Here is a 24,584-nt window from a genome sequence, read left to right on the forward strand (position 1 = left end):
TATAACAACAGCAATGAATTTCAAGTTGAGGAATACTGAACCACACCCTTGGGTATACCCACGTATTGATGGGAGTCGCTACAAAAGGGACAAAGATAGCTGATTGCCAATGAGAACGAACACGCTGCCCTTATTAGCGGCAAGAATGCTGCAACAGCCCTCAGCCCATCCCTGCCGTGAATCACTCCCTAACTCCACGAAGACGTCAAGAGACCCACCATCAAGAACGCTCTCACGAAAGCACGAGGGCCAAACGTCCCAGGTTTATTTACATACATGAAACGTGTTTAATACAGTGAGGGTGGGTGCGGTTAGTGCGTGACGCCTGACAGCAGCAAGACCTCTCGAGGGACCGAACACGGACTACAGTATATCATGCAAGTATATCTATATATACACAAAATAACTTTTCTTTAAAAAAAAAAAAAGTACAAAACATGTTTAGGGATAAATACAAGATATAAAATGCAAAAGAAAACACGAAAACACAGAACCAAAAAAATATAACTCTCCCAGAGAACTATAAACATTTGGAAGGGACAGAGGAGTACCTTGGCTGCGTTAAGAAAGCTGAACTACCCAATAGTAAAGGTACTTATTGAAATGGCTGAACTCAACCCACGTGGCTCAGTGCTGAAGGGGGTGGCCGAGGCCACACGCCGGCTGCTGCGTCGGGAAGGTGGACATTGTGCATCCCAAGTCTAAGTACCGGGACCTTTGGCAGTAGCACCCAGAACAGGAAACGCCAACTCTTTAGACAGCAAAGGGTTAAGTCAACTGTGATTTTTTTTTTTTCCTTTTCCTGTCAAGAGCCAGAGGAATACTTGATATTTTTAGTTGTGTCGTCGTTAATAGTTAATAAATTACATGACAAAAACGTTGACTATATAAATCTCCTGGTCTGACGACGTGTTTGTAACGTTTACAGTAGTCCAGCCCTTTCTTCGCTTTAGCTCCTTGTGCTCTTTCAGAAGCCAGCCTTGCAAATCGGCCCAGGAAACTACCCGCTTGCTTTTCCCCTTTAGGAGGGAGAGCTCTCCTCCCCACTCTGAGATGGAATCCATCCGCCTCTTTGCTTCCTGGATGTCTGGGCCCTGCTGCCCCCCTCGCTGGGAGGGAAGCGCCCTGCAAGGCGGCTTCCGAAACACCGGGCTGGGAGGAGAGGCCGCGCGCAGGGCGGCGGCCCCAGCGGAGCAGGCACGTTGAGGATAGAGTGCTAAGACACTTAAAGTCCCTAGTGTTTGTGAGACCTACAGTCCCCTACGATTTATGTAGTGAATTCTAAAAATTAAAAACACTAAAAAAGGCCCTGTCGGAGCCTGTAATTAGTTAACCCATTCAAAACCGTGACGTACAAAATGGTTTATTGGAATTCAGGAACTGCCCCTGTTGCTAAGAACTCTGTTTTTAAAGAAACCGTACAAACAAGAAAAACTCTAACCCAAAACAAAAACAAAAAAATATATATATATATAAAAAAAAGACAACCCAAGAACAAAACAAACAAAAATCTTCAAAACATTGTCCACTAAATACTGATACAAACATGTAACAAAGAGTATAAAAAGTTATTCGTTTAAATATATACAAACTCTTTTCAACTCAAATACTGTTTTTAATACTTATGGAGGAAGGGGAGGGAGGCGGCGGGAGAAGGCAGAGAAGGGGAGGAGGGAGATATATTGCAACAGCCTGGACAGTACTGTTAACTCTGTGATACCGCCAACTTTGCCTAACAAAAACGTCTCTTTGCTTCCAATGTGGACCGGTGTGCGGGGTGGGGGGTGCTTCGCGGCTCGCGGGGGCGCGGAGGGTGGGGCGGCTATTTCTCCGCCGAGCTCACTCTTTTGGATTTGATGAAGGCCATGCCGTGGGTCCGCATGTGAGCGTTTAAGGCAGCTTCCGTCTCGAACGTCTTTGCGCACACTTTGCACGTTCGGTCCAACACGGGGCCGTCGGCCGGCGCGTCCTCGGGCCCCGGCTGGTTCTCCGGCTGGTTCTCCTCGCCCGCCCCGTTCTGCTTGGCCGCCGGCTGCGGCTCCTTCAGTTTGTGGACGATGAAGAGGTGCCGCGACAGCGACACGTGCGACGTGTAGCACAGGCCGCACTCGCGGCACTGGTGGGAGGAGCCGTCCGACTTGTGCTGCGGGATGTGCTCGTGGAACTGCAGCAGGTTCTCCGTGGTGAAGCCGCACACGGCGCACTTGTGCACCTTGAACACGTTGATCTTCAGCTTCTTCAGGGGCTGCGTGATGGCCCCTCGGGGAGGGCGGAACTCTAACACGGGCTCCTCCAGCTTCCGCTTGGGACTGGGAGCCTGGGAGAGGAAGACAGAACCGGTGATGCGCTGACAACCGCTCGTGGGCTCCGGGAGCTGGGGTGTGGGCTCTTACGGCCCTGTGGGCCCCGCCCCGCCCAAGGGTCACCCTTTCCCTCTGCCCCGCCAAAGCGAGCTCCGCGCCAGGCTGACCCGGCGTCCTGCAGGGGCTCAGCAGAACAAACAGGGCCCTGCCCTCGAGGGACGCAGCAACAAACAGCGATGAGGGAGCCCGCCGAGCGTCACAGGGATAGCCTGAGCTGGGAGGTCACACCAGGAAAGGGGTCCCGCTGGGAGCCGGCCAGGGTAGCTGGGGGACGGGAGGGAGGCAATGCGGCTGCAGCTGGGGACGGGGGAGGGCGGGGATGCGGCCAGGGAGAGGCGGGGGCAGGCGGGCTGAGCATCTCGTGGCAATGTCCAGACCTGCTCCCTTCCTGAGGGTCAGATGCTGGGCCACCTGCGCCTCACTGGAGTCAGTGAGGGCCCTTTCCTGCCCACTCAGCCTCCTCAGACTCCTCCTCCGGCCCCTCAAATCCCTCCCCTCCAGCTCTCTAAAATCCCAAGCCAATGGACACCTTCTCCACGGCCATCCGGCCTTTCCACCTTGTGCCCCCTGCATGTGCATCCTTTAATCCCACCCCCACCCCTCACTTGAGCGGAAGGATCACAATTCAATGCAACACTAGTCTGACTTGTATTTTGATTTCAACGACTAACTCCTTGAAAGCACACACAGGCTTTCTTCCCCAGGAACATTCCAGACGCAGCACAGTGCCAAAGACAGCACGGGTCTCTGAAATGTCTGCCGAACCACTGCCGCACTCCGACAGCACCTGGCACCTGCGCTTTACACGCAGGCTAACAGCTGTGCCCGCCTCAAGTTCACCATCCACTGACAAGAGCGCAAATTCTTGACCTTAACCTTTCATCATGACAAACAGAAGCTAAACGGAACCGATTTTGATCAGGCACCTCTCACAACATCAGCAATGCAAAGGAATCTAGATTAAAATAATTCTCTGGCTAAGACAAGTTCCATGGGTCAACATAAAACTGTAATTTTTATATATAAGTAGACTGATCCCTAACTTCCCTGGTAGCTCAACTGGTAAAGAATACGCCTGCAATGCAGGAGACCCTGGTTCGATTCCTAGGTCGGGAAAATCTGCTGGAGAAGGGATAGGCTACCCACTCCAGTATTCTTGGGCTTCCCTGGTGGCTCAGCTGGTAAAGAATTCGCCTGCAATGCGGGAGACTGGGTTCAGTCCCTGGGTTGCAAAGATCCCCTCAAGAAGGGAAAGGCTACCCACTCCAGTATTCTGGCCTGGAGAATGCCATGAACTATATAGTCTGTGGGGTCACAAAGAGTCAGACACAACTGAATGATTTTCACTTTCACTTTTCACTTTCAGATTGATCCCTAAAGCTGTATCTGGAAGGATATAGAAGAAATTTAATAAAGGTTGTGTGTGAAGTCACTTCGGTCATGTCTGACTCTTTGTGACCCTATGGACAGTAGCCCACAGGCTCCTCTGTCCACGGGATTCTCTAAGCAAGAATGCTGGAGTGGGTTGCCATGCCCTCCTCCAGGGGATCTTCCCGACCCAGGGATCAAATCCACATCTCCTGGGTCTCCTGCATTGGCAGATGGGTTCTTTATCACTAGTGCCCTCAAGTTACCTCACACACACACAAAAAGTTACCTTTAAGAGCAAGATGAAACTCAGGCTGAGTGCAGAGAGAGTGTTCCTATTACTTGACAGCTTTGTGCACAGGCTGAATTTTTTAAATCGTATAACCGTAGAAAAATTTTCATGCAAAAAAAAGGAGACAGCAAGTCAGCACAACATCACTGTAAGGAGAACGCCTGCAATGTCTAACCTTGGTGTCTTCTTTTGTCTCTGTTTCCTCCTCATTGGTGGCTTCCGTCATTTCTTTCAAGTCAGGATCCTTAATGCCGTGCATGAGCTGTATGTGTTTCTCCAGCATCAAGCGTTTCGTGAAGGTGCGCCTGGAGTCTGGACAGTGCCTGTGGGGAAAAGACAAGGAAATAACCTACTTGCTATAAAAGGGCTCAGGGAGGAACGTGCTGACTACCGAAGCCCTCAGTCGGCCCAGAGGGGCCCGGGTGGTCCTGCAGATACCAGTGGTCCAAAGTGCAAGAGCGGTGTTGCTATGAATCATCACTTCCAGTGTGAATTAAAAAAAAAAAAATTTAAAAGTGCAGCGGCTATTGTTAAAATTTTTCTATCATAAATGAACTTACGGTTGCGGGGAAGGGGAGGGTGGAAAGGGACAGTTAGGGCCTGGGGAAGGTCATGTGAACACGGCTATATTTAAAGTGGATAAGCAGCAAGGATGCCCTGTACAGCAGAGGGAACTCTGCACAGCGGTGGATGGCAGCCTGGATGGGAGGGGAGTGTGGGGGAGAACGGAGTCCTGAGTCCCTTTGCTGCTCACCTGAAACTGCCGTAACACCCTTAAGCGGTTATACCCAAATACAAATTGGTTTTGGTGTTTAAAAAAAAAAAAAAAAAAAAACAGAAGGAAAAGGGTTTTTTTCTATCAGTTTTTGGGTTCTTATAGTACCAGCCCAATTTGGTTCAGACAGGGCATTTATTTTCTGAGTTTGGTTAAGTATGACTTAATTTGTAATTCTAGATGGCTGTGATTTTAACATGGAGAAAGAACACTAAATCTCAAAAGTTTTCTTTCCAGTGACTCAGAGTGTTCCCTCAGAATTTACGTCACGAGATGCTTTAACAGGAAGCAAATCCCTGCCTGACTTCTTCACGCCGGTGCTACCAAGATTCCTGCTCACTCTGCGTGGAACAGACAAGACAGACCTGTCTCCCGTCAACTTTCTCATCGAAGCACAAATGCAATAACATGCATGGTTAGGACCACAGCGCACAAATACTTGTGTTCAGCTGGTCGATTAAAAGGCAGAAAAATGAACAAATATCCAAAATAGGTCAATGATTTCAGTTTTCATTTCAGCTTGTGCAATTCCCCCCTATAAATTACAATTACAGCTTTTCTTTGGGAAGATATGAATTTATCATTTTCTTCAAGGCCATGGTTTTTCCAGTGCTCATGTATGGATGTGACAGTTGGACTGTGAAGAAAGCTGAGCGCCGAAGAATCGATGCTTTTGAACTGTGGTGTTGGAGAAGACTCTTGAGAGTCCCTTGGACTGCAAGGAGATGCAACCAGTCCATTCTGAAGGAGATCAGCCCTGGGATTTCTTTGGAAGGAATGATGCTAAAGCTGAAACTCCAGTACTTTGGCCACCTCATGCGAAGAGTTGACTCATTGGAAAAGACTCTGATGCTGGGAGGGATTGGGGGCAGGAAGAGAAGGGGACGACAGAGGATGAGATGGCTGGATGGCATCACTGACTCGATGGACTGAGTCTGAGTGAACTCTGGGAGTTGGTGATGGACAGGGAGGCCTGGCGTGCTGTGATTCATGGGGTCGCAAAGAGTCGGACACGACTGGGCGACTGAACTGAACTGAAACAGGCTCAAACCGGTAAACAGAAATTCATGACCATGGCTTGCAATTATGGTCACTCTTCAGGCAGATATCATGAATAACCACTGCAGTGAAGGGAGATGGAAAGATCCTCACGGCTTATGTAGAACCAAGTTCACTGTCTTCAGAAAAGCTTCTGAAAATCTTACAAGAAAGAGTGGCTCCCAGCTCTGATGATTTCACGTTAGAGACCCTCTAAGGACAGCACCGGCAGCCAGCACCCATACCAGAGAACAAAGGAAATGAGCTGGGCGACCCGGGCGCCTTCCAGGGACTCCCCGGGGACAGGAGCCAGCCTTAGGGAGGGAGGACTCTGCCATCCACACCCCCTTCCTTCCCGTTCTCTCAGCGCACCGTTCCCTCCTAGAATCACTGGCTCCATCACCGCAGTCTCGGCACACAGACCGGTCTGCTGATGCTGGCAACTCAACTGTGTGTAGGGAACCAAAGAGCATCTCCTTCAGCTGAGTCCCTACCTGCCTGCGAGTCACTGTGCCAAAACTCTCAGTAATGAAACCACAAATCTCTGCTTAACAGAGAGCACAGCTGGGACTTCCCCGGGCGGTCCAGGGCTTAGGGATCTGTGCTCTCACTGACGGAGCCCAGGTTCAATCCCTGCTCAGGGAACCAAGACCCTGGCCACAAGCTGCTCCTCACACACACACACACAAAGCACAGGGAACAGGTGAGAACATACAAGGCCCGGGCAACAAACTGCTCTTTTTAATTTTCATCTTGTCAAAGTGCTACACACCAAGCAAGAACGGCCTGCCAGAACAAAATATGATTCAAGAAAGGAAACCCACACACCGGGGGGCGGAGGGCGGGGAAATGGGAGGCTGACAGGGAAACGGGGAAGCGGGCGCTTCCCGCCCGACCCTCGCGCGGCGCCGCCCCGTGAGAAGCCAGGACTTACGAGCAGGTGTAAACTTTCCTGATGCCTTTGTGCTTGATCCGGTTGTGGCGGCAGAGACTGTGGGACGAGCTGAAGGACTTGTCGCACTGGCGGCACGGGTGCTTCTTCATTTGCTTTATCAGGAGAAAAGAGGGACAAAGTCACCGGAGAGAGCAAAGCGGAAACGCCGGACGAGCTAAAGACTCTTTCGTTAATGGCTGTGTACCACTATCGTTTAGCGATACAGTAACAAGACTGAAAGACTTTTTCACATTTTTATGGAAGTACAGTTGCTTACAACGTCGTCAGGCTCTGCCACACGGAACAGTGAGTCAGCTGCACGGCTCTTAAAGGCGCAACAGAAGGGGCCGCCAGGGCCGGGTTATCATGGGGAATTCGGTTATAGCCGTTTAGAAATATAAGCTAAACTCAGAAAACAAATACCCCGTCTACACTAAATCTCTCATTTCTAGAGAACAGGACATACTTTATCATAAGGCTATGTTTTTTTCCTCAAAAACACTTATGATGGAAAAACAAAACAAAACAAAACATGATTCTGATTCAACACAAACACCCAGATAGCTGAAATGAAGACATGACGTCGATTTTCTTTGCCCAAGAGGTGTTATTTTTAGAAGGCAGATAACCTAGAAAAACACAATTCTTTAGTAGATACCAAATAAAGCCATTATTTCATTTACTATATCCAGAAAGAACCCATTTCCTTCTCCAATGTGCCATTTAAAATCTCTGGCTAATTTTAAACACTTTTAGCTTTCCTCCCTAATAACTCATTATTCTGTATATAAGGAAAGAGTTTTCCAAGAAAAATTTTTAAATGATATTTGATTATCTCAAGAGCACAAGCGTGATACCACTCTGGGGAGCGTGCCTGAGGGTGTATGTGGAATGAGTCTGTGTGCGTGTGTGCATTTGTGTCCTGGGGGCGGGGGGCACGCTGAACGACCGAGAGAGCGCTATCAAGAGAGATCTCAACATCAAAGTGAAAACTTTCCCACTTGGGCTAAGACATCATTATGTTAATTCAACAGATTCCCATGTATAACCTTTGAAGTAAAATCAGTAATATCTTTAAAAACAAATTCTTTGGGCATGATATGCACTGCAGTCTGGAATTAACGTTATATCCCAGGGAAATGAAATCAAGAAAGAATGGTCGGCCTCGTGAATGGAACAAAATTTGGCTCAGCCCTCATTAAAACCAAGGATGGAGCAGGAATTAAGTTCTCAAGAGAAACTCTGTTACTATCTTTGGCCATCAGAAGAGATAAGCAAGCAGTTGCGACCCATTTGATAAAGAAATGATCCGTTTTTTAAAAAATATTTTTATGTTAATCACCTGGCAAACACGTCCTCACTCCAGCTAGTGAGGAAATGAATTCGAGGCAGCTGAGAGCCTGGCTCTGGAGGCCCAGGTGGGCCGGCACCTTTGCCCACCGCTCGTGAACCACATGACAGGGCATTTCCCGCCCTCCGAGCGATTGGGGGGTCACAGCGGTTACATCCTCGGAGAGGGTGCTGGGGTGGGGGGCGCTGAGGGGCTAGCGCAGCGCCTGGGACGCAGACAGAGCCTCAAAGCGCTATTTTATTAACAAGCTGGTGAGGTTATTATTAACAAGCAGCTGGTTATTTTATTATCCAAGTTTCATTTGTTAAAAAGCATCTTTTATTATTTAAAAGCAAATTCCCTGGTGGAAGCAGTGCTTAGGACTCCACACTTGGACTGCTGAGGGCCTGAGTGTTCAATACCTGGTTGCGGAAGTAACATCCGTCAAGACTCGAGGCGTAGCCAAAAAAAACAGCAAAGCGCTGTGATGGACATGATGGACATGGCCCAGACAAGGGCCAAGGAGGAAGTTCCTTCTCCAAGTTAAAGATGAAAGTTGTACCATGGTGTCCCAGGTGGGCCTAGTGGTAAAGAACCTTCCTGCCAGGGCAGGAGACAAAAGAGACGTGGGTTCAGTCCGTGAGTTGGGAAGATCCTCTGGAGAAGGAAATGGCAACCTGCTCCAGTATTCAAGGCCTGGAAAATTCCATGGATGGAGGAGCCTGGCAGGCTACAGTCCACGGGGCCTCAAAGAGTCGGACACGACTGACCACACCCACTTACATACTTTGTGTTGTTTTCCTAAGCACATCCCAGGGTTACATGCATATGTAACATACCTCCCAGAACACAAGAATGATCTCTGGGGGAAAAGAGAGAGACGGAGGGAACTAAGCCAGTAACCAGCTAGCACCTGAGACACCCTGCCCCTTCAACTTCATAAGAATGTTGATCACATTAAATAGACCATCCCCAGTCTCTTGGGGAGAAGGCAATGGCACCCCCCTCCAGTACTCTTGCCTGGAAAATCCCATGGGCAGAGGAGCCTGGTGGGCTGCAGTCCATGGGGTCGTGAAGAGTCGGACATGACTGAGTGACTTCACTTTCACGCATTGGAGAAGGAAATGGCAACCCTCTCCAGTGTTCTTGCCTGGAGAATCCCAGGGACGAAAGACCCTGGAGGGCTGCCGTCTATGGGGTCGCAGTCGGACACGACTGAAGCGACTTAGCAGCAGCAGCAACAGCAGTCTCTTGGACTAGCACATGGACCCAGAGAAGGAAGCAGCAGCTTCCTTTAGAATAAAACCAGGAACAGTCGGTCATGAATAATTGTTTCAAAAAGGTGTTTTTTTTTTTTTAAAAATCTAATTTCTGTTGAATTTTTGTACATGTAAGATGGACAATGTTAAGATCACCTGGGAGAGTCAAAACACAAGACATCTTTCCAAAAGCAAGACAGGGGCTTTCCTGGTGGCTCAGTGGCAAAGAATCACCCTGCCAATGCAGGAGACACGGGTTCGGCCCCTGGTCCGGCAAAATCCCACGCACCGCAGAGCAGCTAAGCCCCTGCAGCACAAGGACTGAGCCTGCGCTCGAGAGCCCGGGAGCCGCACGGACTGAGCCTGGCCTCCAGAGGCGGGAGCCGCAAGGACTGAGCCTGCGCTCCAGAGCCCGGGAGCCCCGAGGACTGAGCCTGGCCTCCAGAGGCGGGAGCCGCAAGGACTGAGCTTGCGCTCCAGAGCCCGGGAGCCCCAAGGACTGAGCCTGGGCTCCAGAGGCGGGAGCCGCACGGACTGAGCTTGCGCTCGAGAGCCCGGGAGCCCCGAGGACTGAGCCTGCGCTCCAGAGCCCGGAAGCCACAAGGACTGAGCCTGGGCTCGAGGCGGGAGCTGCACGGATTGAGCCCGCTGCAGCAACAACTACTGAGCCCTGGAGCCGGCTCTGCAACCAGAGAGGCCACTGCAGGGAGAAGCCTGAGCACCAGGGTGAAGGGGAGCCCTGCTCCCCGCAACCAGAGAAAGGCCCTTGCAGCACCTAAGAGCGCAGCACAACCAAAACTAAACTAAAAAGTAAAAGCAAGACAGTCACAGCAAATAATCATAAAGAATGGAGCCAACTGAAGTGATTCTTTCTAGGCAGTCAACAGGGCGTAGGCCTCAGACCCATGCAGACTGCATCTCTATTATGGTGGAGATTTTAACATGCTACTTCTTGTTATGGCATATTTATATTAACATAAAATTGAAATTGTAATAGAGAAGTATCAGTAAAGAAAGTCTCAGTAGATGATAAAATAAATGAAGAACAGCTCAGCTGAATCAGTAATTACTATTTTCCAAAAAAGAGTTGACAATGTATGAGGTATTCTTTTTCAACATCTTCATGGGGGAAAAAAAAAAAAAACCCTGCAGAAATGAACTGTACAATCCAAAAACAATGGGGCAAGGTTTCCTAAATGCCTGGTGACAAGAAAATTACAAGTTTAAACCCCAGTTTCCAGATCAAACCTGCCAGGTTTGATCACCTAACAAAACAAATGACTTTTTTCTTTGTTAAATTTTAAATACTAACTTGTTTGAAGGTGCTTTGCCTATTTTCATAATTTGTATCTTCAATATCCTAATAGTTCCTACTGTTACTTTATGACACCGAAAGCAATTTTTGATGAAAAGTGGGGAAAAAATAGCATTAAGAAAAGTATAAATGTCTATCATCATTCTATTTTCAAGACTTTTAAGGTCCTTTACTCCTTCCGGCTGCTATGGCAGCATAAAGCTGGTATTAACAGAACCAGGGCCTTAAGTGGAAACTGTATACTTAAATCAGAAAACAAATTGTGAATTGTAAATTATTTTGTCTTTAAATAGAACTGTTCAAAGAAACAGGTGGCAGCGTCTGAAAATTTTGATAAGACTTGGGTGCACTTGCTAGATTTTCTCCCTCATCTCCAATTGCTGACTCTTATCTTCACGTCCTGTAGGAAAGAAAGAGTCATCACTAATTCCTCTGCTCTGAATGCCCTGGCCTTGGGCTCAGGTCTGAGCTCTGGGATTTTAAATGCCTCTAAAAGCCCTTCTTTCCGGATGGCACTTGGTGGACATTCTGATAACCGGTCCCTTCCCATGACTTGGCTTGAAGGCCTCTTTCGGGTTCGGGGGACAGTGGAAAAGCTGGAGAAAAGGCATAGCCCCACACGCCCACCCAGCCCGAGCTCCCCTTCTCCCAGCTCTTCTGAGCGCCCTCCCTCCCCGAGGCTTCGGACTCATAGCCGCACGCAAAGAGCCCCCCCTGACGACCGTCACACATCCAGACAGAGATCTGAGATGAGCGGGGACTGGACTTATTCCCAAATCACAGTGACACACATCCTTCACCTCGATCACAGCACTTTTTATGGAAACGGAAAAGCCAAACCGCTTATATAATTTTCAGCCTATCACAACAGCAGTCTCTCAGAATTTAACTCCTAAAACTCTGAACCCTTTCACTTGGGAATCGATTCTGCACATGGTGGTCGGTGCTGCTGTGAGATAACATACGCGGGACATAGGTTCTAGATCACAGAGCTAGGCAGAGTCAGGCGGACACCCACAGGGCTCCAGCCACAGTCAGTAAGGAGCCTGACACGCAAAAACTGCCAGCGACTCGCTCAATGAAGAGCAACGTGCATCGACACACGGTAAGAAACATTTCTTAACACCTGGTTAAGAAACACACAGGTGCTGCAGAAAGTATGGCGCCTCACCTTGAAAAAGGCCTGCACTTTGCTGGTGGAAGTGAACGCCAGGGAGCTTACCTGAAAACGGAGGGCAGCTGTGATCCCTTCCTGTGGACCTGTGTGACCCCCCAGCGGGAAACGAGGGCGCTGGTGGGGCTGGGAGGTGTGTGCACAAGTGTGTCACGTGTATTCCTGCACGACTCCATTTCATGGTTTTCTGGAACTAGTGTTTCTCAGGAAGGGAATCACACATAAGCAAACTGAGGAGTCACCTTATGCTTCAATTGCTCCCTGATGTATTATCAACTGCACTGGAACAAATCTGCGTTTTCAACGCAGACTTCATATTCAATAGCAGAAAGGATTTGTATATACAAAGATTATTCACTGCAGCACTGTGTCTAATGCGAAAAGATGGAAAAGAAAAATCTGGGTCCATCCAAGGAGGACTGGTTAAATAAATGATATGCACTTAATGATACTCATCATAAAGCTGTAGAAAGAAGGGAGGATCTCAAACCGCTGATATGAGAAGAACTGTAACATAAATGACGTGGAGACAGAACCAGGACACAAAATTGCATTAATAAGCTGTGTTCTGTGAAAGAAAGCTGCGTTCTAGAAAGACAACAAAGATGTACAGAGGCTGACACAGGCGCAGAGCAACGTCAAGGGCCGGCAAGGGTAGGAAAGAGGACTTTAACTGTATTCCTTCATATCATTTGGATTTTTGAACCATGTGAATATAACTCTTAAATTTTTTTTGTTGTTGCCTCAAAATTTTACATCATATTCACTGAGCTATTAATTTTAAAAATGTAAAACTCCCTTTTTAATGAGTTTTGAGAAATGGATACAGTTAAAGACAGAACAGTTTAGGGGCTTCTCTGGCAGTGGTTAAGACTCGCCCTTCCAATGCAGCGGCACAGCTTCGACTTCTGGTCAGGAAACCAGGATCTCACGTGGTGTATAGTGCAGCAGCAGCAGCAAAAAATATACACACACACACACACACACACACACACACACACACAGAACATTTCCATCACCCCCCAATTCCCACATGCCCCTTTAGATCAACCCCTCCTTCCCACACCCAGCTCTTGAAAACCCTGATCTGTCTTCCATCCGACGGTTTTACTTTTTCCGTTTGTCATATAAATGGACCACGCAGTCTAACGTGTGTGCCTCTCACCCGGCATCACACGAGCGCATCACCCGAGTGTATTCCCTGCTTCTCGCTGTGGAGGAGTACTCCACTGCACGAATAGATCTCTGTTTGTTTATTCATTTATCAGGCGAAGGATTTCTGGGTTGTTTCCAGTTTGGGGAAATTTCTGAAGTATACAGTATAAATACTTAAAACTATAAACAGTCATGGACAGGAAATACGATCTGATTTCCCTTGGGTAAATACCGAGGAGTGGGATTACTGGGTCATATGGTAAATTACATAAGAAACTGCCAGTGTTTTCCAGATGGCTGCACTCTTTGTTTTTCCCAGCGATGGATGCGAGCTCTAATGGCTCAGCAGCCTCCCAGCATTTGATAATGCCATTTTACTTGACCACAGCCATTACAAAGGGCGGCTGGTGGCGTTTCATCGTCGTTGAATTTGCATTCCTCTAATGACGAATGGTATTAAGGTAAAAAATTTTCAGTTAAAAGATTAAAACACCTTTTTATATGGTGTGCCTTTGTCTCAAAAAAAACAAAAGTTTTTGGGTTTTTAATTTTTATTTCAGGAGGAATCATACTATCCTGTAAGCTCCTTGAAAACAGAAGCTGTGGGTCATCCATCTTTATATCCCTGGCATTCAGCTTATGAAAACACTCGGTAAATATTCACTGTGTAAATGAATTAAAAAAAAAATACACAATTTTCTACTGGAAAAATATGAGCATGTTCTACAAAGCGATCACGGAATAACAAGTGTAGGATAAAACGCTGGATAGAGAGCAAGCACTGGTTGTTTCCAGAAGGTGGGTGAGACACAGGCATGTCTGAATCTTGGTAAGAGCCTAGGAAAGACCCGGGGACGGAGGCGGGGAGGCGGGGAGGGGCTCACAGGGAAGGAGGAGCCTGTAGAAGGGGCGCCCCGGGATCAGGTGCTAAACAGGTGTGCTGTGCACACAGCAGGGGCGGGGGGTGAGGAGGGGACAGGAAACTGCGGGAACTCCTGCCCGGAAGCTGCCTCCAGATGCCACCGCCTTCACCTTCTTTCCCTTACTGTGACAGACTACAAAAATACCAAAGACCTACTGCAAAATAAAAGAGAGTAAGATTGCTTCTAATCTCACCAGCTGAGGTGTGTTGTGCGTGTGTGTGTGGTCAGTCATGTCTGACTCTTTGTGACTCCCTGGACGGTTGCCCGCCAGGCTCCTCTGTCCATGGGATTCTCCAGGCAACGATACTGGAATGGGTTGCCATTTCCTTCTCCAGGGGATCTTTCTGACCCAGGGATCGAACCCACATCTCTTAAGTCTCCTGCACTGGCAGGCAGGTTCTTTACCCACTGAGCCACCTGGGAAGCCGCAGCAACTGAAGTACCCATTATCAATTTCTAGCTGTATATCCTGCCCATGTCTTTTCTGGATACATGTATTGATGTGTATTTATAAGAATGAGTCTATACTATACATATTGACTTGTAACCTGATCTCCTCAATTGTAAGCAAACACAGCTACACAAACTTTGCTGATTCCACAGTATTCTACTCTATGTGTGGGCCATAATTCATTGAACTATCCTCTGTTAATGATTTAGCTTGTTTCCACTTTTCAACTTTTACAGATACAATTTTCTGCCGTCAACCAATTACTCCTTTGGATAGAGTTCAGAAAAAAACAAGACTGTCTAGTTTAGAAGTTGTAAAAACGTTCCGGCTCTTTGACCCTTCTGGCCTGACTGTCCTCAGAAAGGACATCACGGATCTGCATCAATGTCCCTTCATCAGGAGAGCTCAACGTCAGGACATGTGCGTCAACTCCGCCAAGGGGTGGGCAAACACACTACGGCATTTTTGCTTCTCCTGAGAGCCCACTGAGGCTGGGCACCTAGGCACACGCTCCTGAGCCTCCCTGCTTCCCTGGGGAGCTGCCCCATCACGTCCTTTCCGCCTTTCTACAGAGTGGGGGGCGGCGGGGCACACGGGCGCAGACTCCAGGGTCTCGGGCACCACTCCGTGGGCTCTGGGCCGGCCACTGGGGTGACGGAGGGGCACCAATGGGTGTGAACGGGGGACCAACATGACCAGCGGAGTTCAGACGGGTCGGGTGTGGAGGCAGCAAGCCAGGCAGAGGCTTTGGGGGAGAGATGACGTGCCCTGGGCTTGGGAAGACAGGGGATGCCGAGTGGCTAGATTCGGCAGGTACACCTCCAGGGTAGATCTGAGGATGGGCGGAATGCAGGAGGCAGAGGAAATAAAGAGAGGGATCAAGCACCACCCCAAGCTCTGTGGCCTGGGCACCTGCTCGGGGCAGAGCTACCAGCTCCCCGCTGGGGAAAACGGAGAAGAGCAGGCTCAGGGAAGGAGAGGAAGCAAAATGGTTCAGTCACACTCTGGGTACATTAAGTGTGAGAAGCCCGCTGGACATCCAAGCGGAGAGGCTCAAGAGGTGGTTAGAGGCACGTGTGGAAAGCAGGGAAGGAGTCGGGCCAGAGATTTAAACAGACCTGTGAGTCAGGAGGACACGGACGTCGCCTGAAGTCTTGGGCCTGGATGAGAACTGTCTGAGTCAAAGCACCCAGCCCGTTGACGAGACGAGGGAGACTGGGGAGAGCGGCGGATGAGGCCGATGCAAACCAAGAGAGGGCGGCGCTCCCGGGGCCTAGAGGAGCAAGCGCTCTAACGGGACCATGCGGATGAGAGCTTCGCCAGGTCAGCGAGGACACCGGCCGGGAAGGCCAGGCCAGGCCCCGGGCTCGGCGATGCGGCAGTGCTGGAGAGCGTGGCAGGGGGGGCTCTGCTGATGGGGCCCTCCCCGGCGAGTCTAGCGGCTAAGGGTCCGGCTGCCAGTGCAGGGGGCATGGGTTCAACCCCTGGTCAGGGAACTAAGATCCTACAGGCTGCCTGGTGCCTCCAAAAAAAAGAGTGGCTCTGGCGGAGCAGTGGGTTTAAAGTCTATATGGGAGAAGGAACCAGTCAGAAAGATACGAAATGATTCCAGGCAGATTTATTGCAAAGGAAGGCAGAGAGTAGGGAAGTGGAGGGGGGTTGTGGTGAGGAAAGCTGCTTTGTTAGGATAAGGGTACCAGGGCAGGCTTTACGATGCTGAGAAAAACGCAGGCGAAAATGGACAAGCGCGACCAGTCACCCCTCAAGGGGTGAGTCTGGATGCAGCACTCAGACAGGCTGTCCTTACAGGGGCTGGGGACCCACAGGGTCACCCTTTGTGATGGGAGATGGCAGAGTACCCCACATCAGATACAACAGGGCCTTTGCACTACACCATCTCCTTGCTGCTGCTGCTGCTGCTAAGTCACTTCAGTCATGTCTGATTCTGTGTGACCCCATGGACGGCAGCCTACCAGGCTCCCCCATCCCTGGGATTCTCCAGGCAAGAACACTGGAGTGGGTTGCCATTTACTGTAAGGCAAAACCCCAGCTTCTGGGCTTTTGAGACGCTCCATGATCTAACCCTCAATCTGTCATTCTGACTTCATCTCCTGGGACTTCATCAACCTTCTGTTCAGAGTCTCTCAAACCCACGCCTTCCGGACCAGGACCCCTTCCGCCCTGCCCCCGGGCACCCAGCGGACCCGCCTCCTCCAGACGGCCCAGCTCTCAGCTCCCTGGATGGCCTCCCTATCTCTCCATCCAGCTGCCTCTTCTCTCACCCACGGCACCCCAGCTACAAGTGAACCGCCAGAAACGCACATCTCAACGTGCCCCTCCTCTCCCCACGCCCACCTGGCATTTCCTGTAGCTTCTGGGGATGAAGCTGGCCCACCTGCCTACCCCCCACCCCAGCCTCCTGCCACTCCCTTCCCAGGATGTCACGGTCCAGAACTACTTCTGGCAGCCCCTTAGCTGTGCCAGCCGTGTATTACCACATCCGTTCTCTGCCTGCTCCTCTGTACACAGGGCAAATTCCTCGGGCGCATGCTCCAAACACCTCTTTGGATAGCTGAGAGAAATACCTCTCTGGATAGCTGAGATAGTATTTCTTTTTTTTTTTTTTTGAGATAGTATTTCTTATCTTCAGCCTTCCCTGGCCATCTCCCAACTCCTGCTGATTCCCTACCAAACAGTGATGCTCAAATCTGCTTCCTTGTACCTTAGATTTAAGTCTAATTCTTCTCTTGCACGTATCACACCCAATTTTAACTTTTAATTTCACTCTACCCTCCTCTGACTTCTTGTAAGGCTGGACTGCATTTTATTGCTCACTTTAATCAGAGCCTCAACGGGTACCGAGTGGAAACCTGAACAGAAAGCATCTTTCCCTTTAGCATTTAATTATATCCCACCTTGTGATGCTCCGAAGACTCTTGTTTCACACGCAAGTCAAACTAGTTTTAGCTTCAAAAATATTTATCCTTTCTTTTTCTACCCAAATGTAAGCATCTGCTGGGCAAGGTTTATGTTTCACACTGTGTCTGTGCTCCCTCATAGCAAATGCTATGCAATTCGATAAATATTTATAGAATAAAAGAAAGATACGGATGGAAGAACAAACACAGCATAAAGCTAAACATTCCCAAACTGGGAATGAATGAACGGCCTCTTCTAAACAGTTTCAGAATTGCACATAATTCCTGTAATATGCAAGTATGGAGACGAACCGAAGACTTTTAAAAAATAAATAGTGTAGGCTAATAACCTGAGCAGGTTGAAAATCTACAGTCTAATATGCCTCTTTTATAAAATAGATTAGCTCTGCTACAGGATTAAAATGTCCTAAGGTTACACATGGGCTTTCCAGCTGGTGCTAGTGGTAAAGAACCTGCCTGACAACGCAGGAGATGCAGGAGGCAAGGGTTCGATTCAATCCCTGGGTCGGGAAGATTTCCCTGGAGAAGGAAATGGCAATCCGCTCCAGTATTTCTTGCCTGGAAAATCCCATGGACAGAGGAGCCTGGCGGGCTACAGTCCTTGGGGTCACAGTCGGACATGACACACGCGCACACACACACACACAAATTCCATATAAATTATAACTCAGTAAGTTGATTATTAAAAAAGAAATTCACTAAAGAAATGTGTCACATCACTAGCATATTATTAAATAAAAGGTATAATTTGCATTGTAAGGTTCTTGGAACTTTTCACCAGGATAAAGTAACCCTTCTTTGTTTAATCCACCGATCTATGAGTAGATAAAACGTAAAGAAGTAAACCTGCTCACCCACACCAGCCACGCTCTTTGAGAGAACAGTCCTGTACGCATACGAGTAGCCTACCTCCGTAACGTGGAATACTATGGGTCGTAAATAGGTATTTAGATGAACATAGCATAGGAAACTCAAATTTCATACATGTGTGAAAGCATTAAGAAAAATAATTTTTGAGTACTAAACCATCCAAATTTCTACAAATTCAAATTGAATGGTTTGGTGGAAATATACACAGTATAAATTTAGACCAGAGGCTTGCAAACCTTTTCCATAAACAGCCAGATTATAAATATTTTAGGTTTTGCAGACCATAAGGTCTGTTGCTACTCAATTCTGCCTCGTGGCTGAAAAGCAGCCACCGACGATGGCACACAAATGAATGGGGTGGCTGTTTCAATAAATTATTTACAAAAGCAGGTGGCTGGCCTGTGAAATCAGTTTGCTACGCCCGATTCAGACCCCTGTCTTGCGTTCTACAGAAAACAGAGCAAGTCTCAATCATTCAGAACCAGATCTATTTAAGAGAGACAAGTAATCAATCCAGGCTTAAAGAAAGTCAAGATTATAAAGTGAGGAGAACAGTTTCTGTTCATATAAAGTGCTCAGAACACGTCCTGCGGGCCACCAGGATCTAGATCACTGAAGCAACAGCTCTGAAATGAAGCGAGTTTACAGGCAGGCGCTTCGGCTTGCTGCTATGCCTGTTTAAAACAACACACAAACTAAGTCTCCAATCTGGCTGTAAGGCAAGCCAGTTTGCTGATGACACGGTACGATTTAAAAAGTAAGACAGGGAGCTGTGATAAACATAGAACAATGAAAGGCCAAATGCAGCGCAGATGGGAAAGAAGCGTGTCCCACCATGGCGTCTGTGCTCAGAATCACAGCAGATATGAGGGCATACGTTTGGAAAAACATAAGTGCTGCAAGAAGAACTGCTGTCCTAACAGAGCTGCGAGAATCACGGTGGTGAAACTCAGAGACGCCTGCCGGGCCGCCGTGGGCTGACCCTGCGCACGCGCCTTCCTGGGGCGTCTGCGTCCACCCCGCTGACCAGCGGTGACGGCTCAGGGCTGTGGGGGTTACAGATCCTGGCACGCCCGGGGCCTCCACCCTCCTGCGTCAACTCCACCAGAGGCCCTGCCCCGTAACTCCTCATCCATCACGTGTCTCTCTCCTTCAGGTTTTCACAAAGAGAAAACCAGAACTGACAGGCGCCATGGGCTGGGTGCTGCTATATTTTGCTAAGACATTCAGGGATCAAAGATCACAGCAGAGCAGAATAATTCTGCGCTGCCCATTTCTTCCAGGCCTGGTTTGGTTTCCCGCCCATCCTTCTATTTTTAAGGGTTTGTCCTCTGTCTTCTGAGCCTCCCTAACTCTTGAAATGTATGCCCCCGGATGGGGGACACAGTTATTTCTCTATTACTTTTGTTCTCAGAGAATCCAGTCTTTAAGGAGGGGACCACGGGGAAGGAAACACACACGGAGTGTTTCTCTTTTAAAATGTGTTTCTGGCTGTTGTGTCTTTGCCCTGGTGCCCGGGCTTTATCCAGCTGTGGTGAGCAGGGGCTACTCTTCCCTGCGGTGTGTGGGCTTCTCACTGCGGCCGTTTCTCTTGCTGCAGAGCACAGGCCCCGGGGCGCTCAGCCTTCAGCAGCTGCAGTGAGAGGGTGCGGTTGTTGTGTTTCCCGGGCTCTCGAGCATGGGCTCAGTACTTGTGGTCCATGGACTCAGTTGCTCCACGGCACGTGGGAATCTTCCTGGGTCAGGGATCGAACCCGTGTCCCCTGCCCTGGGAGGCAGGTTCTTATCCATTGTACCACTGGGAAAGTCCCTAATGTAATTTTTAAAACAGCCTTTCTACCCTTTTAAATTCAAAAGCAATCTAAATAGAAAAGAGGTCATTGTGAAAAATTTTTTTCCCCTCTGACAATCACTGTTTCATGAAAGAAACAAATACTACTATAGAATAAAAAATTAAAATAATTAAAACATACCCCCTGAAGGCCTAAGTACAATCTTTCTAAATAAGTATTTATTTCCACAAATCAAAAGAGAAAATAAACTAGCTATTCCTTTTAAAGATGATCACTGTTTTCATCAGATGATCTGTCAGAACTTTGAAAGTAATTTCAGAAAGTAAACAAGCCCAGATATCAAAACCATGGACGTTAAAGCCGATGATGGTGGCTTTCTTCTTAATCCCAGTCCTACGTCTTGTATTAATTTCTGCAGCCCTCTTAATAAACGACATTAAAGAGGCAAGTGGGCAGGTGTTCTCAACTCCCAAACCGGAAGGTACGAGAGCACACGCGAGCCGCGGTGCGACCCGCACGGGGTGGGAACAAACCCTCAGCTGCTGTGGGCCATCCTGGGTGTGGCTGGGTGGCGGTGGTCCCAGGTGTGTGGCGACTCTGGTGTGTGTGGACGTGAACAAGTGACTTCATGGATTCCCACCTTCTTCCGCCAACAAACCCTTTCAACTCCACCGGCAGTGCGTGGGCAGCCCCGGGCGGACACGGATGTGGTCCAGGACCTCCCTCCGCTCCAGCCCTGCCCCGGGGCTTCAGCTCACCTCCTGCCCCACAACGGGAACGTGTTCTCACAACGTGGGGGACTGCTTCAAAGCCACATCCGACCTTGAGGCGGAGGGAAGGGCTACTGGTCCTTAGGCAGCCTTGTGGGTCTGAAGTCTTCCCAGCTATAAACTAAACCCCCCGGGAACCTGTGACCTCTGAGCCACATTCCAGAGCCATCTATTTTTGATTCTTGCCAAGACAACCGAAGCCAGGATGGCCTTGTTATTTCCTTTGACGCCCCCACTTTGGGATGTAAAATTATTTTCTGGTTGTTTTGGGCTTCAATATAGTATCAGCTTACAGAAGGAGTGCTAAATTCTTAAAACTTAAAAATCTGGTCTGCCAGCTGGACTTAGAAACACATTTTCCTAAGGAGTTAACAAATGGATGTTGCATTCCTGGAGAAGCACATATAAGCCTTCTAACATTGTACAGCAACACTGAACCAATATTCTGAAGCCTCAACACCACTTTCTGCTCTAGTTCAATGAAGAAAACTAATTCCACAGCCGTGTCACTTTGCTGACCAAGGTCCGTCTAGTCAATGCTACGGTTTTTCCAGTAGTCATGTACAGATGTGAGAGCTGGACCATAAAGAAGACTGAGCACTGAAGAATTGATGCTTTTGAACTGTGGTGTTGGAGAAGACTCTTGAGAGTCCCTTGGGCTGCAAGGAGATCAAACCAGTCAACCCTAAAGGAAATCAACCCTGAGTATTCATTGGAAGGACTGATGGTGAAGCTGAAGCTCCAATACTTTGGCCACCTGATGCAAAGAGCTGACTCATTGGAAAAGACTGTGATGCTGGGAAAGATTGAAGGCAGGAGGAGAAGGGTCGACAGAGGATGAGATGGTTGGATGGCATCACCAACTCGATGGATGTGAATTTGAGCAATCTCCAGAAAGCCTGGTGTCCTGCAAGGGGTCGCAAGGAGCTGGACACAAAAACAAACAAAACTCCTGGAGCAAATGTGGGCATTTTAGGTCATGAAAGCAACTCCTGTCCACCCTCAGTCCACTGGCCCATTGGGCCTGTACCTCCAACTGCCTCCAGGGGGCTCCAGGGGCAGGGAGGGAGCCCAGGGGCACAGGAAGGGGCTGAGGTTTGAGAAAACACAGGGTGTGCGGGCGGGAGCAGGGGGCACCGGTCTGGGAGGGGGCAGGGGGCACCAGTCTGGGTCCCGGGCAGTGGAGACCGAGAGAGGAGGAGAACCACTCCTGGGTGACAGCGAGGGAAGGCAGTCCCTGGCTGTTGGTGGTGGTTTTAGTAAGAAACGTTCTGAAGCCAGCATGTCCCAGGACCCTCATCCAGAACAGACGGAAACGTATTTCTCCTTCCTGGTTGCAGGACCAGCCTGGCATCCAGGGAGCCTCCACAACCCCTGAACTCCGAGCAATAAACAGGAGGTGCCCAGGGAAGAAGCGTCATCCCCGGTCTCCGAGATCATAGCGCCCTGCTGGGTCCCTGCAGGGGTGGGGGGCAGCCGCGCTGCCGCACGCCCTGGGACAGAGGACCAGCCAGCTGCGCTCCAAGTGCGAGGATTCTCAGTGCTGACCGGCGCTTTAAGTGACCTTCTAACACCTGTTCAGTGAGCCCCTTCTGGCCAGACGGCTTGCGCCTGCCAGGTGAAAAGGCACAACGGCAGGCGCCATCCACGCTTACCGAAGCAGCCAGAGGAACCCGCCACAGGCCGGGCCTGGCTACAGCGCGGGCCGGGGCAGCCTGGCTCCCCGGGGCCCTGACCCACTCCTTGGGGCAACTGGGGCTCTGCTTCCACCCGCCAGGATCGCCCTGCTGCTGACGAAGACAGAGAATAAGGAGGACGCCCTGTTGCGATCGAGGCGGTCACAGGTGAGCAGACGAACACAGAGGGGCCCTGCGGGGACAGCTGCTGGCAGGAGTAGCTGAATTCACCGGGGAGTGAACCCGGGTATGAGGCGAACACAGGATTTCCAGGCAAAGGGAACTGCAAGCGGCAAAGCCAAGGAAGAGGCGTGGTGTGCGGGAAGGGCCGGAAGCAGCTGAGGTTTTTTTGCTGGAACCACAGGAAAGGGCCTGGTAGGGTACGTGTGGGAAGGCCCCGGGTGAGATGGCCAAGGGCTCAGGACCCCACCACGAACACACCCATGAAGGCTGGGTCCACTCGGGACAGACAGACGGCAGTCCCAACAGATGCTCTGGCAGTTTTGTGGAGACCTACCACACACCTGTCACCTAACTGCTGGGTCTGATCTGAATTCTGATCGGAGGTCGACTGGTTCTATCGCAGACCCTCTACTGGGACCACTGGCCGCCCCGGCTCTGGCTCCACCAGCCCCTAAAATCCTACAAGACTTTCACAGACACATCTGCTAACCTGAGAACTGGGACTGAACACATCTGCCTACTACTTTGTGTTATTAGATTATTGAACGTCCTTAAAACTGGGCTTCCCTAGTGGCTCAGACAGTACAGACTCCGCCCGCAACGCAGGAGATCCAGGTTCAATCCCTGGGTCAGGAAAATCTCCTGAAGCGGGGCACAGCAACCCATTCCAGTATTCTTGCCTGGAGAATCTCATGTACGGAGGAGCCTGGCGGGCTTCAGTCCATGAGGTCACACAGAGTTGGACATGACTAAAGCGACTTAGCACGCACAAACGCGCATCCCTAAATTTGAGGATTTTACACTTAATATTCAGTGGAATGTACACTGATATGCCTTGTCTGATTTCAGTGATTTCATAGTGGCCACGTCTTTCCCTTTAGACCATATAACTGGGCATGTATAAAAATAAATTTAAAGCCCTTCAACTTTGTTTGAAGAAACCTCTGGTGAGTTTCCAGAAAAATGTCTCCTAAAATAGCTGCAATGGACATCTGAGCAGACATAAATATTTTACATCTAAGAGCAAATTTTCTGAAACATGTGAAAAAAAAAAAAAGAAAAAAATCCCTTCCGGCTATAAACAAAATTGGGAATAATATTTTACAATCTTATTTAAGTCACATTTTCAAAAAAACTTAATCTTTCTTGAAGGTTTTATTTTTCTTCATTTCCTGTCGCTCATGAAACAGTGAACTTCGAAAGTGGGAACTGGTCGCCCGGCTGGTCCTTTTACCTTCTTTGAAAGGAGTCGGTCAGTTCAGTTGCTCAGTCGTGTCTGACTCTGTGACCCCATGGACTGCAGCATGCCAGGCTTCCCTCCATCTCCAACTCCCCAAGCTTGCTCAAACTCATGCCCATTAAGCCTGGGATGCCATCATCTCGCCCTCTGCTGTCCCCATCTCTTCCCGCCCTCAATCTTTCCCAGCATCAGGGTCTCGTTCCAGTGACTCAGCCCTGCCCCCACCACGGCAGTCATTCCAGGGAGTCCTGAGTCCCAGCTAAGGAAGCTGAGACTGTTACACTCGGCGTTCTCCCCAAACCACAGGCACACGCTTGTTTAATGATGGTATAACCAACTTTAGCCAAGGCCAAGCGCCTCAATTAAACTGACAGCGGAGGAAAGTCACATATTAGCTGTTCCATGTTAACACTGAAAGAGCCAATGAGACGAGAATTGAGCACTTTTATCAAGCTTCTCTGCTCTGCAAAGAGTGGCTGCTTATCAGCATTGTATTGAGGAGGCAGGACTGGAGTCCTACCTCTGCCACTTACAAGCTGTAGAGCCTGGGGTAATAAAATCAGCCTGCCCTATGGTTCCTTTCCTCGTCTGTAAAATAGCATTAGTAACAACGCCCTTCTCGGGCCTGATTCGAGGATAAGTGCCCTGTTTACTAAAATGGTGCACACCGTGCAGGCAGCGAGCCCTCGCCCGTCATCCCATCAGCCCACCTTCCAACTCAGCACACGTCACCACA

The 24,584-nt window shown here is 49.3% G+C and overlaps 1 protein-coding gene across 7 annotated transcripts in view; it reads right to left on the bottom strand.

The window, feature by feature from the left end:
- Positions 1-241: 241 nt before the first annotated feature.
- Positions 242-24,584, bottom strand: part of ZNF532 (zinc finger protein 532) — a 112,537-nt gene continuing 88,194 nt past the window's right edge. For 6 of the 7 annotated variants that reach the window (XM_045164079.1, XM_045164077.1, XM_045164080.1 and 3 more), the window contains 3 exons: positions 6,771-6,883; positions 4,199-4,346; positions 242-2,317 (listed from right to left, as the gene is read on the bottom strand). In XM_045164079.1, the coding sequence (XP_045020014.1) occupies positions 1,823-2,317; positions 4,199-4,346; positions 6,771-6,883 (756 nt within the window). In that variant the 3' untranslated portion in view covers positions 242-1,822. The remainder of the gene's footprint in view (positions 2,318-4,198; positions 4,347-6,770; positions 6,884-24,584) is intronic. The other variant, XM_045164076.1, reaches the window with a different exon arrangement.

The sequence above is a fragment of the Bubalus bubalis genome, chromosome 22 (assembly GCF_019923935.1).
Source record: "Bubalus bubalis isolate 160015118507 breed Murrah chromosome 22, NDDB_SH_1, whole genome shotgun sequence".
Taxonomy (NCBI): domain Eukaryota; kingdom Metazoa; phylum Chordata; class Mammalia; order Artiodactyla; family Bovidae; genus Bubalus; species Bubalus bubalis.